At 41.5% G+C, this 17,165-nt stretch overlaps 1 protein-coding gene across 2 annotated transcripts in view; it reads left to right on the top strand.

Moving 5' to 3' along the window:
• igdcc4 (immunoglobulin superfamily, DCC subclass, member 4) overlaps positions 1-16,950 on the top strand; it is a 54,081-nt gene extending 37,131 nt beyond the window's left edge. Inside the window, exons 12-21 of one of the 2 annotated variants that reach the window (XR_008827769.1) lie at positions 513-614; positions 730-916; positions 1,730-1,857; positions 3,639-3,809; positions 3,913-4,047; positions 7,114-7,216; positions 7,407-7,638; positions 7,764-7,892; positions 8,335-14,570; positions 15,267-16,950. Coding sequence is in view for 1 of the 2 variants with exons in the window: in XM_056375412.1 (XP_056231387.1) it covers positions 513-614; positions 730-916; positions 1,730-1,857; positions 3,639-3,809; positions 3,913-4,047; positions 7,114-7,216; positions 7,407-7,638; positions 7,764-7,892; positions 8,335-8,868 (1,721 nt within the window). In the remaining variant the exon portion in view is untranslated. Of the gene's footprint in view, positions 1-512; positions 615-729; positions 917-1,729; positions 1,858-3,638; positions 3,810-3,912; positions 4,048-7,113; positions 7,217-7,406; positions 7,639-7,763; positions 7,893-8,334 lie in introns of both variants that reach the window. The other variant, XM_056375412.1, reaches the window with a different exon arrangement.
• The last annotated feature ends 215 nt before the right edge of the window (positions 16,951-17,165 follow it).

Here is a 17,165-nt window from a genome sequence, read left to right as displayed (position 1 = left end):
CAGAGAGCAGCCGGAAATGGACCGGTGTATATAGGAGGGAGCTGATGCTGGAGCTGAGGGAATGGGGAAGAGGTGAACAGGTGAGTGGGGAGGGAGTAGCAGGTCAGGTGATTCTACTGGTGGGAAAGGCAGGCAGGTGGGAGTGGCTTGGTCTGAAATGACAGCAGAATAAGAACGTGTATGCACAAACAACTGCACTGAAAGAGCGAAAGAATGAATGAACAGACAAACTCCAAACTCAAAACAGTTGCCATTCATGCTTTTCAGGATACAAGTGCAGCATCTAGAGAGACCGCTAATGGATTGACTGCATTTAGATTGCACCTAGGGCCTGATGACAGAAGTCTTGTCTTTGTAAGAGCCAGTCTGGGTTTACTTTATACAGCATGTATGACTATCATTCTTTTATCTATTGTGCTTAATATTTGGTCCTCCTTTTCCCTCTTTCTCCACTCCTCCCTCTCTCCCTCTCACTCTGTCTCCCTCTCTCACGGTGTGTTTGTATGTGTCAGTCCCTGACCGGCAGTATGAGGTGAGAGTTTGGGCATTCAACAAGCAGATAGATGGAGCAGCTGCAGTGTGGAAGGGAAGGACAGACAAAGCCCATGACAGAAGTAAGATATCTCTTTGCATGTGCGCGTGTATAGATGAATGAATGAGTATAATAAATAATAAGAAATGATATTTACACTTCCCAAGATTCAAGTGATGTGTATGTGTGTGTTAAAGCACCGTCGCCGCCCATGCGCCCCCCTCCGTTGCCCCCGAGCAGCATCCAAGCCACAACCAACAGTTCCACCTCCATCTGGCTGCGGTGGGAGAAACCGCGGTTCAGCAACGTACGCATCATCAACTACACGGTGCGCTGCAGCCCAGCGGGAACCACAAATGCCTCTCTGGTCTCCTACCACACCAGGTCAGAACACCAGTACCACAACACTGCTCTCTGCATAACCTACAGTGTAGTAAGGTCTACATCACAAACTTCTATCTTTTTTTAATGATACACAAACCCAAACTCTGTTCATTTAAACACCTTTTGAAGCAACATTATTTTACTTTTAGTAAAAATCGGTCACATGTTTTTCAGCCACTCTTAGCCAGAGCAAAGAGATATTGTGTATTTAAATCCTTGAGTTTATTGGGCATTTGTTTTTTATTGGCAAAACCTGTTTAGCTTTGAAGTCACTGAATTGCTCCCTTAAATAAAGGCTCTTGGTTTAGGCTGTTATCCTTGCTTTGCTCCTTTGTGTCTTTTCTTTGACAGCTTTTTAATCTTTAACAGCACCTTGGCCTCTGCATTTCTTATCAAATATTTTCCTGTCCGACACCAAACAAACCAGTGTGAGAATTCCATCATATTTTGAATAACATCGGTTAGCTCCATTATTAACCATCATTCATACGGCAATCAAAGTGAAGTGTCAGTAAGGGGTGTCTAAGAAGCACCATCTACCAGCACATAACATTGCCTCTATATTGATATTGCCTTCTACACTTATAACACTTGTCTTCAGTAAGGGTACAGAGTTCTCGGGCTGAAGAGGTGCAGAAGTACCTACAACCGCAGTATGTTAACAATAGCAGGTGATAAGAAGTGACGCTATAAAGTTAATAGATATTGTAGACTAAAGTGGTCCACAAGCAAATCTAATTCAATCTTTCTGTTGATGTAGAATAGAAAAGACACAACACACACTCAGGACTCTCACCTATTTGTGTGTTGCAGCTCTGCTCAGGAGATACTGCTCGGGGCATTGAAGCCCTTCACCCGTTATGAGCTGGCTGTACAGTCTAATGGAGTGGATGTGGTGGGACCTTTCAGCGGCACAGTGGAGGAGTCCACTTTGTCTGACCGTGAGTCTGCACTGTGCTCCTGTCAATTTAGTCACTTGACTCTCTTTCCTGTTTTAGTTTTTAATGACCCAGCGTTCAAAAGGCTTTACGATTTCCCTGCAGGCTTTAAAACATGATAAGTAATCAGCAATCTTCTTGCGGTAGGTGGGAGCATTCTTACATGCATTTACTTGGTTAGAGAATTCACTCATATGTGTATTTCATCTTTTTTGACTCGTGTGGTATGGATGAATGAAAACACTCCTTTCCCTCAAAACCTCTGGAATGCCCTTGAACAAATAACTTAACCTGCTCAAAAAGTTAAAGGTTAAAGAAGGTAAGAGCTTAGATTTTCTGGGTATTCATTGAAAGGACCTTTAAATTATACCTATTTTATGTTATTATTTTGATATTGGTCTTGAGCCAGCGAAGTAAAGGTGTTCTACTTTTGCTTTTGTAAGTCTTCAAATGCTGTAATATATGTGTGTCTGAAGGTCTGCTTTAGTGCCTGTGCATGCAAGTAAATGTGTGCACACAGAGGCAGTCCTGACCTCCTTGGGGCCCTAAGCAAAATTCTGCTAAGGGGCCCTCTTACCTGACCTGTGAGACCAAATTTATACTATGACTTGGCTGAATATTTGATGTTTATTTACTGAGAGATGTGACTGCACATGGCCCTGTATGCCCAGCTAATCCACATTTTAAATTCAATATTTATTCAAAAGTCAGTGTCCGTCCATTGCGTTCATTGTTAGAGTGGAGTTGTGAGTAAACCTTGACTCAAAGACTAGATAGTCATTGTCTTGTTTTATGTGTGTGCATCACACCCATATATTGTCTGGACTAGTCCCTACAGAGGCTGCTGCTGGAAAGCACAAATTTCATTTGGTGCATGATTATCTTTTCCAAGCTGCAGTTTATAAACATCGTGGTCTGTTGGTGTTTATCAAACGTTATATATAGTTGTATTTCATTCTCACTTTTGTCAGGCACAAAGTCATAGAAAATGGCTGCAAGTAAGACACTGACAGACCAAGAGATGCACTGCCCAGCTAGGTTAGAGAGACAGACAAATGAGAAAGAGATGCACATGAACTTAACATTACTGTTATTTTTTCTCTTTTTGTGACCAGGGTTCTGCTTCTTTCTCTCATCGAAGTTGTGAATGTTGACACTCACTTTGACATGGGGGGGAGAGGGGGTCTTTGTGTGATTTGCAGAACCCTACGCTACTTGTGTAGTGAGCATGTTAGGACCACCTGGCTCAGTTTCAAGGTCTCTTGTGGGACATTTCAACTGCTCTTGGGGGCCCTCTGGTGGCCACGGGGACCTTTAGCACTTAGTTTGTTTATGCATCGGGCCGAGCGTGTGTGATCACTAGTGCAAATCAGTGTGCCAGCTGGCCAGTGCTAGTGAACATGGGAATTAGTGGTTGGCATCGATGACCGATAACTGGCTGTAATCAAACACCCAGGTGTAGCACTGTCTCTTATGTTGGCCAGTAGCTCTTTCTTCCAGCAAAGTAAGGGTGGTGAGTGTAGAGTGGAACACTTTTAATGACATTATTACTACCAGTCACCCCGTCACGCTCTCCCCTACCAAGTATCATCACCTGAGCCCCAGCCCATTCCCCCATTGCCCTGCTTATCCCCTCTCTCCTGTACCCAGGTGGTGAGGACATGAGGACGCAGATGGTTGCTGCACAACATGTCAAATCCCCCACAAAGACAATATACAATCCCCAGCTGTGAGGCCTCATTTCTGGGTTCTAATTACTGACCCAATCCCTCTTTCTCCTTCAGGGCCCTCCACACCTCCGGAGGAGCTGCAGCTGAGTGCTCTGGACTCCTCCTCTGTGCTGGTGAGCTGGCGCCCTCCACTGGAGCCCAATGGTGTCATCATCAGCTACATGATACTGTACAGTGGCAACCTCAGCCAGCCTGAGCACCTGTGGAAAAATCTCTCTCAGGATGGTGGGTGTTGGCTGGCATGACATGACTTGAATGCTTGGCACAATAAAATCTGTATGATTGAAGATGGATCACAATATTTCTCTGCTGTTGCTGTCTTTTTCAGGGAGCATTACCAGCGTGGAGATCCAGGGTTTGTCCAGTGGCACCCATTACTTTTTTAAGTTGGGAGCGTCTACTGAGTTGGGGCCAGGGCCTTATTCACCTGTAAAGGATGTTCACACTCCCCTTCAGACATATGGTACATATCATGTAGTACATGTATAGGTGACAATACTAAGTAGAAAAGAAATAGTAGTAGTTTTAGGAGCACTGGTAGCAGTATGGGGTAGGAGGCAGTAGGAAAGGAATTTTGAAAGCATGGGAAAGAAACAGAAATCTAAATCAAATGTATGCATTTTCATTAACAACATTTTTATCGATGATTAATTGATGATTTGTTATTATAATTTTTTACATTCAGAACATAAAAACAGAAGTAACAATATATTTGCTATTCTTTCTTTCTTATTTTAATTTTCTTCATTCACACATTTTTTTTTCAATACTCTTGAGGACTCTCGTTGACCCTCATTCATGCATTCCCTGTCCTCCAACCTTAACCAGTTCTAAATTTAACCTTAAAACTAAGTCTTAACCTTCAAACAGTCCTTTGAAATAGTGATGACACATATCAAAAATGTCCTCACGATGAATAAAACTGAAATTGGTGTTGGGTCTGAGCTCTACCTGGGCACCATTATGTTAACAGTACTCTACCTCATGAGCTGGACACCAAATATGTTAGATTTCGGTTGTTTATCAATTTATTGGCTATCACAAATTAAGAAAATATTAATATTAAAAATATTAATATTGAATAATAACTTTAAAATGAATTAAAGTTCACGGGGCACCAGCCTAAACTAATAGGCAAAATAGCCAATATGGGTTTAGTCTCAATTTATTACCATTAATCTGGAACTCTGATTAACCATTAGCTTACTAACTATAACCAAATTACCATATTAACAGTAAGTTAAAGTTGAAGGATTGGAATTCTACCGAGTAGAGGTTGGCAATATTCACGCTTGTGCAACATTAAACACACCAGTAGTTATACTTAAAAGGCATTTATTCACAATGGAGCATAGTAAAATACAATGTCTAATCTAGTATATACAGGTGTGTGTGTGTGTGTGTGTGTGTGTGTGTGTGTGTGTGTGTGTGTGTGTGTGTGTGTGTGTGTGTGTGTGTGTGTGTGTGTGTGTGTGTCTGTGGAGACACAGACAAAGGCAAGATGGCCGACTCAAAGTGGTCACTGTGACCACATGACCTGAACAAAGAAGACTACACAAGATGGCGGTAAACAAAGAAACTACTCAAAATGGCCGCTGAGACCACATAGTGTGTGTGAGAGGGAAGGTGTGAGTTTTTTTGTTAGCCTAGCTCATGTAATCTAAAGGTACCAGGTTAGAGGGGGGAGGTTAGCTTCATGCAGGTTCTAGGACTGAGACGTACTGCTATGTGTGTGAACATACGAGTACTCGATTAACTGTATGACTGACCACAACCTAAGCAAACATTGCAACAACAAGGCATCAATCAACAAGTACATTAACAAATTAAGACTTCTGCTGCTTAGCTATGCTGTGCTATGCTGTGCTGGGAAAGGTTAGGCCCAGTCCGTTAACGTTACCCAATCCTTGGAACAAGCAAAGAGGTCCTCTCCAGTGTTTTGTAAAATCCAGTGAGTTTGGGGGGCTTCCTGGTGGAGTAAAGGCCTGTCTGGCTGTGTTGCTTTGCGGTTATCTCCCTTGTTCTCCTCACAGAGTTAGCTGTTCCATGCTAACTCTGCTACGACTCCTGTTGCTTGGAAAATCAGAGAGAGAGGATTTGGTTCACTCACAGTTAATCCGAAGCAGGTCGCTGCTGTGGAGGAGAAGAGTGTTTGCAGGCTGCTGTTAGCAGGCCGGTGAGAGAGCTAGTTTCTCAGGTAGCAGAGCTGACCTGGGCTGGGGCCTTGTTGCCCTTTGAAGAACCAAGAGGAGAGAGCTGGAGCTGCTCCCCAGAGCAAGCCAAGAAGGGAAGAGAGAGAGAAGAGGTCTAGAAGACTGGTTTTGTTTGGTGACACCCTTGGGGGTCACATGTCACACGCTGACCATGGCTGGCCAGTAAGGTCCGTGGGGGGAAGGGTCATCCCCAGGTGTGAACGGTGAGGAACTGTGGAGTGTGAGTTCCTTTGTCCAGTGGAGCAAAGAAACATTTGGTCTATTGAATGATTGAGTCCCAACATTGGTTCTCATAAAGATAGCAACACAAGGCCACATACACACTGCCACACTCACGCACACATACACACCCAGTCTTTACTATTAAAGTGGGTAATTTTTCCCTGCCAGCAGAGAAATGCAGCTCTGCAGGACACAGTTATTTCTCCTCTTATATTCTAGTGCATTTTGATGATAATATTAAGGGTGGATATCAAAGGGGCAGCATCATCAGCGACTCCAGGGGAGATCTTTGAATTACTGCTCTCTGTACCTAGCAAAATTGCTGTGAAAAGCACTTTATTTACTCTCATGTCACTTTGTGTGTAAGCATACAATGTCATTATACACTTTTTAATTCCATCAGTCAGCATTTTAGCTTTACCTATATTATTAAATGCCCTTTTTGTTTTTAAACAGACGGAGTCATGAATTGAACCAATAACTCCCCTGTGAAAGATTATTCAGCATGTGCCTGTTAAACAAGTTTTTCATACAACTTCTTTACAAACAGTATCATAAACAGTATAAACAGTAACAACACATGTATATATATATATATATATATATAAATGTATATATACTGTAAATATTGCATTCCTAATACATACATTGAAAATGCAATTTTATATAACACAAACCCTTAATAAAGACGGAGTAACAGGTTTATTTTGTTCACGGGCAGTGATAGTGTTGCCAGTATGCAGTGTGAATGGGGCCGAGGTGGCTGGTGGGTGGGTGAGAGTTTTGGCCATCTGTTTCCTCTTCATGTCCAGACTGCCAAAGATACCCAGCATAAATGAATATCAATGAAGGTCTGCTCTCCCAAGCCGAATATTGCCTTATATCCCTTTGCCAAAGTAACTTTGTCTTAAATGAAGAAATCAATAGATTTTCACAGACTGTATTTTTTAAGATGGAGCTCTGGATATCAGCCATATATGTTTATTGGCAACAGCTCAAATATGAGAATTAACATGGTATTTGTTTTTAAGATTGGAAATGTTTCTGCCAGGTGTAAACTCTTTTTTCTTCTTTTCCATCTTACATTGTAACAGAGCTGGACATCCATGCAGTCACAGGCATCATAGTGGGTGTATGTCTGGGACTGAAATGCATCCTCCTCTGCATGTGTTTTAGCTTTCGTAACAGCAAATCCAGGTATGTTAACACTACAGTGTCAGTACTTGTGCTGCTCTTATGCATTCGTCTACTCTCCCAGTGTATCTTACTTACAGAAAATGTTTCACAAACTGAAAGCCTATATCACAAACCAGGCAACTATATTGAAATTCAGGCTTGTATAATGTCCCAACTCCTATACCATCCCTCTCATCTCTGCTCGACATAGGGAGATATCTGGGGGCCTGGACTCCACAGCTGGTACCCCTCAATACAGGAGAGGAGGCTGCCCCATACCCTCCAACTTGCCAGAGTGCAACGATAGCCATGAGTTGGAAACACTGATGCCCCCAGGCAGCCAAGAGTCTGGTCAGCCGCTAGCAGAGGCCCCAGAGGAGCAGAGCCTGATGGCAAGTGCTAATCCAGGGGAAGGGGAGGATGGCCCTGCACCTGAACCCAAGGTCAAAACCTGCAAAGGGGGACCTCTTTTCCAGATGGGCCTTGGATACACTGTTATTTTTTTATGTGTTGATAGAAAGATAATAGTTCTAATTTTGATGCATCCATTGTGTTGTTCATCTTGCAGGCTGCTTGGAACGGCTCTGTGAGTCATAACTGGGCCAACAGAATCACTAGATACAGAGACACCATAACAGAAGACTGTCCAACACTCATTAACGGAGCTCTCAACATGCTAATTACTGATAACGGCACGGTAAATGAATGAACTCAGTACAATTGCTTCCAGTACTGTATCTATTTCATTTATCTATTTATGTGACAAGCAGCTTTAGCTTTAGCATCACTGAGCCAAATAGCATTTCTAACTGATGTTTGCACAAACCTGTCCCCCCCATAGTTACTGTTGCTATGCCTGTCAAGCTTTTCATCTTCACATTGAAATTCTTAGAATTTTTTTTTAAACAGTGGGTGGCTATTAGATTTCAGAAAACCATTTGATTCTGCTGGCTGAAATGACTACAGCTTTCCCCATGCACACCACTTCAGCATGTGGAAAAAGTTTGACAGGCCAGTTACAGTTGCTAAGGCTATGATTGGACTATTGTTGTCAGGGAAGTGGTTAATGAACGGTCTATTGTGATAGTTTCTAATGTCTGAAGAGAGCCTGAAGTAACAGTGGCATTGTTTCGTTGCAGGGCTTAGAAGATCATCTGTGTACATCCCTCTGCAGTAACCAGGTGGAGGCAGAAGTCATCGTTCACTCTGAGCTGTCAGATCCTGGAGGGGACAAAGAGGAAGAGGGCAGCGAGAGGGAGAAGGATTCTAATGCCACCAGGGGACCCTCATTATCCGAGGACAGATATTCCCCTTTGAGCCAGCCAAGCTTGCCAGGAGAGGAGGAACCTCTAGAAAAACTATCACTGGCGCAAAGCCCCTCAAGTTTTCCCTCGATTAAGTTGGTGGGTAATCATAACGGGGAGCTAGATATCCCAGGAGACCAGCCGGTTGCAGACATACAGCCACATCAGGACATGGGGCTGACCAATGGCTTCCACTCCCCTAAGACTGTGAGGTCTGTGCTGAGGTCGGAGCATCTGGAGAACGGGGACTCCAGACACTGCCCTTCTGCACCAGGGAAGGCCATCTCTGTCGGGCTGTCCCCTGCCCCCTTTGTCAGCTCCGGCTTTGTCCACTCTACCTCAGCAGCACACAGTTATCTGTGCCCGTAGCGTCTGCATGTAGGGCATCGACCCTTACACAAACACAGAGACATCAGACAGATTTTCTTTCAAAAGTACAAAAGTACCCAGGAAGAGTCCCTAAGGATTATTTTTATGCACCTCATTATTGGATTTTTTTCTCTTCCTTGCAAAGTTTTTATAAGTACTTTGATTCCATTGTTTCATACATGTATATACAGTATACATATACAGTATATTTTTAGTGGTAGAGTACTGTATATGGGTATGCTTTCTCTAGCATTGCAACCATACTTTCCTCTGGGTTTCTTTCCTGTCCATAGGAAAGAACAGAAAGATTTAACTTAACCAAGCAGATGGAAGTGGATTGAAGGAGGCTATTCCCACTGTGTCGCACATGGCTCGGTTCCACTCAGGAATGAGAAAAAGCCTGGAACGTTCCCTGAGTGAGTGAGCACTTGGACAGGCTATAATCGTGGATGGAAGGATGGAAGCGGAGGCTCGGTGGGTCTCCCTGGGCTTCGCTGTGTGGATGCTACTTTACTGTGGCACTGAGGAATAAGCCTTAAAGAGTATCTGCACACTCTGAGAGTGCAGAACACCTGTGTCTCTCTCCAGCCTCCTGCTGTCTCAGGGTGCACACACACACACACACACACACACACACACATTCAAACACAGTCAAAGGTAACCGCATAGCTAATTCCATGATATCTCACAGAAACTCAATTGGTCACGCTTAAACACACACTTACACACACATTTCCTGACGGGAGTGTGGGGGTCTCAGGTGCCTGAATATTCTAGGTGCATTTATAACCTCTGTATATTTCTATAGATTATTATATTCAGAACAAGTTCAAAACACATGTCAACATTAAGGGAAAAAAAAACACTCAAAATATAAAAAGATATTGAGTATGTAGATTTGGTACACATGAAGTATTCCTTTCCAAAATGCCATATGTCCAGGTGGTGTGATTTTGTAAACCAGGGACACTCAGTTGAAAAGTGAAGTGTTTTTGTTTTGCTTTTTTTTTAAGATGGTGGATATCTCATTTTGGAATCAAAGTATTTACACATTCATGTCGATACTGGTTTAATTATGTTGGTGGGAGAACTAGAGGAGATGTTACAACAACCCATCTGTAGACCACTCTTCTGGTTTGTCTCCCAGTTAGGGATGCACCAATGTCCATACTGTTGTCAAGATACTGTGCTGTAAGTTGGACCCAATTGTCATTTTCAGCTCAGTATAAAATTTTTGATTATATGAAATGCTTGCCATGTTTTTAATTTATGGGACATTCATCTTGACAAACCTGATTCAGCTGTATGGGTCTCTAGTCAGACCCACATACGAAAGGAGTTTGATGAGAAAAAATAAATAAATTTGCTCCATTTTTTTTTCTCTGACCCCATTGGATCATATTGCTTTTCCTAATTAACCAATACATAGAGCTGAGTGAGTCAGTATGGTTTTTTAATGTAAAAGGGGAACTGGTGCATCCCTACTCCTTATCAACAGCACTACCTCATTTCTTTTCAGGACGGTTTCCAGTGTGGTTTTGTTAGTGTTATGTAACTAGCACCTTTTTAAGATCTTTTTCTTAACTTGTCTGATTTGACAGCCTTTGGTATTTGCAGAAATGATCGTCCTATACTGACTGTATGTTCTTGTGTTATGTTCAACAGGAAATTATGTCGCTTTAGTGCATTGCAACCTCCTCTCAGTTTGCTGAAAGATTGTTTCACTCAGTATTATGTTGAACCCTTACAGAAAACAAGAACACACAAATCACGTAAAACTAGGTCTAGCCAAATTCTTCCAGTTGCAGTTCCCGTCAATCTGACGCCAGCTACAGACAAGGAAATTGATAGCTCCTGCAATTTGACACTTGTGCCACTTGTACACCCAATGGAATTCATACACATATATATATATATGTGTGTGTGTGCGTGTGCGTGTGTGTTAGCGTTAGGCTTTTACCTGACCGGTAAAACAAGGTGTAAAATGTGAAACCTAAAAGTACTCACGCACAAGAAAACAGCAACAATAACAATAATCAGAGAGCCTGAGAGTCCGGAATGGAGGAAACTATCACAGCTTATTTATTAGCTGTTTTCCTCCATTAACATTTACTTAACCTCCTCTGTCAGAGTAAAAACTATTCCACAAAAGAGCAATGGTTTATATAACTGGAGTCGATGGTACAAATACCTCTTTTGAATAATTGTGTTGCTAGCAAGTTAACAGTTTGCTCACCAGCTAGAGCAAGATTCAAGATTCAATACATTACCACTGAGTTTTTGCATACGTAAGGATGATCTCAACTGCGGCTCTATAAAACTGCACGATACCATTCCTGGATATACCACATTTTTTCAGATGGTCTTAAAAAGAAAAGTCTGTGGTGGTTGGCGTTTTCCCCCAATTTCAAGGGGCTAGTAGATTGCCACTCCCAGGAATTTGTAGCTAATGTCAGTGTTGATGACCAGGGGTAGGTGGTCCCAACAGCTCCTGTGAAAGTTCACTACTAATTCCTTGGTTTTTGGAAACATTTGAGATTGTTTGCATTGTGTCATCAGCAGGTTTAAACATCCTAACAGCTTCGGAGTGAGAGAAGCAGTCATTTGTGCACAATGAGTACAGGAGTGGGGACAGTGCACACCCCAGTTGAGAATCGGTGCTAATTGTTAAGGGTGTAGAGAATTTGCAAAGTTTGACTACTTTCATCCTCTTCAACAAAAAAGTCAAGGACTCATTGACACAGGTGCTGTTTAACTCCCAAATGAAAGACTTTGTCATACAGCCTCAATGGGAATTTAGTGTTAAAGGCTGAGCTGTGATCGACAAATGGAACACTTGCATAGGTACGAGAGGCCTCTAGGTGTTTTTAAAGTGTGGGCAAATAAAACTGCATCAGTAGATACAAACTGATAAGGTTCTAGGACAACACTGGAGAGATGGTTTCATACCAGGCGTTTCCATGATAACAGATGTCAACAAGTCTGTAGTCATTCAGCATGCTTTGGTTGGGTTTCTTAGGCACAGGCACAATGACAGCTGATTTTAAGCATGCTGGGACCCTCTGCTGTGCAAGGAACCAGTTAAAGATGATACCAGATTGAGGCCTGCAGCCTTCCTACTGTTTTGCCTGCACAGCGGGTTTCTTACCTCATGCTCCCTGATAAATAAATGTGGAGTAGCAGGCTCAGATACAGTGACAGAACAAGGCTGTGGGTTTGATATAGTATCAAACCTGCAATAGGTTCTTCAAAACAGGTTAGGTTCAGTACCTTGGGTGACATAATTTGCTTTATAATTAGTGATTAATTGAAAGCCTTGCCATAGCCCTCTGCTGTCCTTAGAGTTAAGCTCCTTTCTAGCTTGTCATTATACTGTTTCTTTACTGGCTTTTGAAATTCATACTTAGATGTCTTTTAAAAGTTTTTGTCACCTGAATTGAAAGCTGCATTTTTCTTCCTCCACAATGTTTTAATATCTTTACTAAACCATGGCTTATTATTACTGTAAACCATTACAGACTTGGATGGAGCACATACATTTTCAACACATTTGATGTAAGACATGACCACATCAGTAAAAGAGTCCAGTCATCATTTGGCTACTTCAATACAGTGCAGTCAGTTGTAGCCAGACAGTCGATTAGCATATCTGTCACTTGGGGGGACTTAGGAGGGAATTATACGTTATCAAGATGAAAGCTGCACACATAGAATCGTCTGCATCTGATATTAAGGGTCCAGAATTCAGGAGAGCAAGACTATGACACAGTCTTAATGTCGGTACACCACCACCTCCACGCTGCCTCAGTGACTTCTCTGTGCAATCCGCCTGGTATAGGGTGAAACCCTCCTGCTGCAGCGCCAAGTCGTGTATCTTGTGGGTTTCAGTACAAGCATGCGACCGGACAGGCAAGCTTGTCATGTTCATTGAGAGAGAAACATACTAGGTAATGGTGTGCAGTGTCCACACCATCTTTGGCAGACCAGAAGGCCAGCTCGTCTCTCTCGTTTCCTGGGTTTTCGCGGCCTGATGTGTGAGCCTGCTGTGGCACTGACACTCTCATCAACAACAAAGTCATTCGAAGCTGATAGTCTGGAATTTTTCCCATGTATCTGCAATAAATCCAAACAATCATATCTGATCAAACACCGCACACTTTCCACACAAAGGAAAAAAAACAACCACACAGTAGGAGCCTGATTATTCAAAATCAGTTCACCAGTTATGTGATCATGACTTAACACTCATTGCCTGCAGGTGGCACAAGTGTTAAAATGACAGTAGCTTTAACAGTGTATGCCTGTAGGTAAGCGATAATTGACATGTGAATGAGTTTGGGAGTTAGTTACAATCTAGTTCCCATAGGTGCTTCCCAGAAAGACTATTTTGAAGATGCTAACACTATAATTTAACAAATTTAACTTGTGGTGGAAAGAAAGGGCTGGTGTTGCTCTGTATGAGTGTGATGTAGTCCTGCTATTATGGCATACATGTGTGTGATCCTGAAACAAGGAAAAGTTGGGGTCAGTTACTAATAATGATAATAATGATGATAACATCCTCTTACAAAAATTAGAGCTTTAAGCAGAGTATTGAATCCAGCCCTATTGTACATGATGTCTCATCTTCTCTCAGGTGGTTTTCTTCTAGTCATCCAGCAGTGAAAAAGGAGTGTGACAAACCCCTTCTTCTGTCCTGCCTGTGTTTCTACCCATGTCCATGCAACTGTAAAAATCTCTCCAGCTCAACTCAAACACATCAGCAACAGAAATGTAAAAGGTTCTTCATGACATCTATGAAACACCCTCAACAGGTTTTTAACAACATAATTGTGTTTGCTTGAAAACTTTTATTGTTGCATAGTTGGTACCTCAAAGAGACTTATTTGTTTTTTAGCCTTGCCATGTATGTACTTAACATCACAGTGAGATGAATATGATTTTTTTTTACTGCATTAGCAGTCATATAGGGACAGAAGTGAATGTGTTGTTAGCAAACCTGGGTCAAACAGTAATTGGAAGTTCATCTAAGTGTGCATGAGGGGGGTTTGCTACATCAGGTGAATTCAGATTTCACGACTAAATACATCTAAAATATATGGCACTCACTGCACAGTGCTATTTGGCAAACCACATTTGAATGGTACGGAAAGAGCAATTCAACAGAAAGCTCACATTGGAAGCAGACTGCTGCTGTACCTCTCAACTCATCAATCTAAAGTGGCAAGCGTGTTTTTTTTTTTTTTTGTGGCCATGGTCCAATCAGTCATGTCAGAACAGGTAACAGTGAAGCACCTGCTGTGGCTTCATTGATTCAGGTGACAGGTTAAATGTACAGAGAGCAATGCAGCCACAGCTTCCTGCCTTGTGGCTTGAGGATCACTTGGCCTATACACAGTAAAAGCTGAAGCAAACCACCCAAACTGCATATTTTTGACCCAGGTTCTTTACTGATACTGTTCTATATATTGATAACTATTTCTCATCATCCTCAAACACTTGTATGTCCTCAGTCCAGAAATATTCTCAAAAGCATTCCAGTTTGATATCTTAAACATACCTCTCTCAGTCCAGGTCAGCCATGATTAGCAATGCTACCTTAAGAAGAGACGTGCTAAAACCCCAGTGACTGTGTTCCTGCTGCTCTGACAGGCTTCATCCAGACCCAGGTTCAGCTCCTCCATTCACTACAGCATTTGCAGGTACTGCAGCCTAAGCTGCAATGTGTGCAAAACTGTTTGGACAACCAACAAGTGGGAGGCAATCACTGAATCAGGGCAGTAAAGATAAGTGTTTTGAGTCAGTCATGGTGACAAAAACATTTTCTTGTTGATCCTCATCTTACAGAGGCTTTTCACACCCTATAATTTTTTGTGAAGTTGTCTCACACCCAACATTTTCAGGAGAAAATAATACACCAAGTACAAGTTTTTATTTAGTATGTATATTTTTCATAAAGGCATGAAAAGCAGGCTTTGCTTTGCACATAGCAGCTGTTCCGCTTTCCAACACAGAGGGTGTTAATTTTGTGAAAAAGCCTCTGTTGTCACTGCAGACAGACCACAGCCATTTGGCACTCAAGTAGACTAACAGAAAGTACGTATTATTTGCTGATGCTCCTCTGCCCAGTAATAGATAAAGTAAACTCTGAACCAGTGAGCACATTTGTTCTATTGGACATTCGTCACATTTGGAAATGAGTTGATTTGTGCCAGTGAGTTGCAGTTTTGTGGATGTTAGTCAGTTAAACAATGACAATATCACATTTGTGATGCAGGACTTAGATTTTATGACAATATAGCTGCCAAAATCTAATGTAAAAGCTACTGTTGAAATTTTTTAGTAACATCCAGTATTTAAAATTAGGGTTTTCATGTTGTTGTTTTTTTTTTCCACAGATATTTCAGTTAAATCACAGCATTTTGCCTGTGTTTGAAGTCTTGATGCAGTAGTGGGTTATTATGGTGGGTGGAGCCGACACAGAGGATCTGAAATGGGGATTAGCATGAAGCCTGCCTCCAGCATAAAGGATGTATGCTCTCCTTATAGGAGCTCTTTTAAGTCTTTTAACCACTGTCTCTGAAATACATGTAACTTTTTTTTGCTTTTGTTCGTCTTTTTGTCGGCTAGAACAATCAGATTTTTTTGAGGAAAATTGTTCATGCTCTCATTTCCTAGAGATGATAATTACTTCGATAATTATGTTTATTTCATCCTCTTTTTGTAAGGGTTTTATTAAAACAGTATACCTCATGTTGGTAACTTGTTGATTTGATTCTGATCAGTTTCTTGATACTGCACATTTTATAATGAGTAGAACATATATACGTGAGCATCCTGTAGTTTTGTGAGCCAAGTTTTTCATAGAAAACAGGATAGACTGTTTCGTTTTACCTCAGTGTGAGTCTTTACTCATTACAGTGGCCTGGATGGTCTAGTCTAGTGGTGAAGGGGTAAATAATGAGGGGAGGAGGGGTCAGTGGAAATCCAAATTGACTTTTACATTGTTATTCTGCAATAGTTAGTTATTATCAAACTTTTACCGTTAGAGTTTAAAGCATGGGTTGACTCAATTGGTAGTCATGCTTCAAATAAAAAATATAAGATAAATACAAAACGAAGCAAAAAAAATGTCTTGATGAATAACAGCCTAAAAGTCACTTTTTGGCAGAATACCACATTTTTAAGCAACCCAGGTGTCTGAAGTACTAGGCAGGGAGAAGGGCTAAAGGGATGTCCTCCCCAGGCAGGTCATACCCTTTCAGTGCAGACAGCCATTTAGAAATAATTGTGTCTTCTCTACTCAGGTGCCCCATCTTTGCATAAAATTGTAGAGGATCATGCCAGCATATCTGATTCAGATACATGTCATTTGTTGTCAAACAAAAACCTCATTTTGTCATTTTGAAAGTAAATCAAGGAAACTCTTATGCACAGATGATATTTTGTTTTGTACAAATCACTCAGTGTATTTCTGTCTCTCCGGCTTTTCTCTGTACATTCTAGTGCTTTGTGGTGAGCTGCTTTGTCCAGTGATGTCACATTGTTGTGGGTTTTTTTTTTCTTTTTTTGTTTGTACGTCTTCTTCTCTAGTTTTGTGTGTGCCAGCTCAGTTGTGCTTCACAGAATGTCTAAGAACAGACTCAGACTCTGTGTTCATGTGCCACCAGCAACACTCTGCAGCTAATCACACACATTTGTAATCATTGTGTGCCGAACAGAACCTCATTTATGTCACGGACGCTACTGTAGGAGCAAATTGTAGGAGCACGTAATAGATTAACACTTCTTTTTGGGCCATGAGCAACTTTGGGCTGCCATCTTTACATTTCTAGAAGTGCAATTTCCTTAGCCTGTAAAACGACAGATCCATTACTCAGTGTTAGTCATGGCGACAGTGGCCATGATTTGTGATAGAAACATTGCTTGTTCAGAGGAATCAGTAACAGGATAGGTAGTACTTGTGGTTTGTAGAAATATTTCCACTGTGTTACCATATGTGAAAATGTCAAAACTTACAGCAACTCTCAAGATGTCTGTGGAAACTACTCTTCTGTAAATAAACATCAAAGAAAAAGGAAAGCAAGACTCAGTGTGATTCTTGCCAAACTGTGCATGCAACAGCCCAACTTGATTCCCACTTGAATTTTCTTTTCTATTACTTTTATTTACAAAGATTTATCAGTCAATTCAACTCCCTGTATGCTTTTCATTGCATTTTACATTCCAAAAGATGATATTTGAGATAGCAGGGACCACTTGGTTATATTGCATATTGCACTCTTTTTGACTTTTAT

This window comes from Seriola aureovittata, chromosome 1 (genome assembly GCF_021018895.1).
Source record: "Seriola aureovittata isolate HTS-2021-v1 ecotype China chromosome 1, ASM2101889v1, whole genome shotgun sequence".
NCBI lineage: Eukaryota > Metazoa > Chordata > Actinopteri > Carangiformes > Carangidae > Seriola > Seriola aureovittata.
Note: the sequence above shows the minus strand (reverse complement) of the source record. Positions and strands in the feature narration are given on the sequence as shown.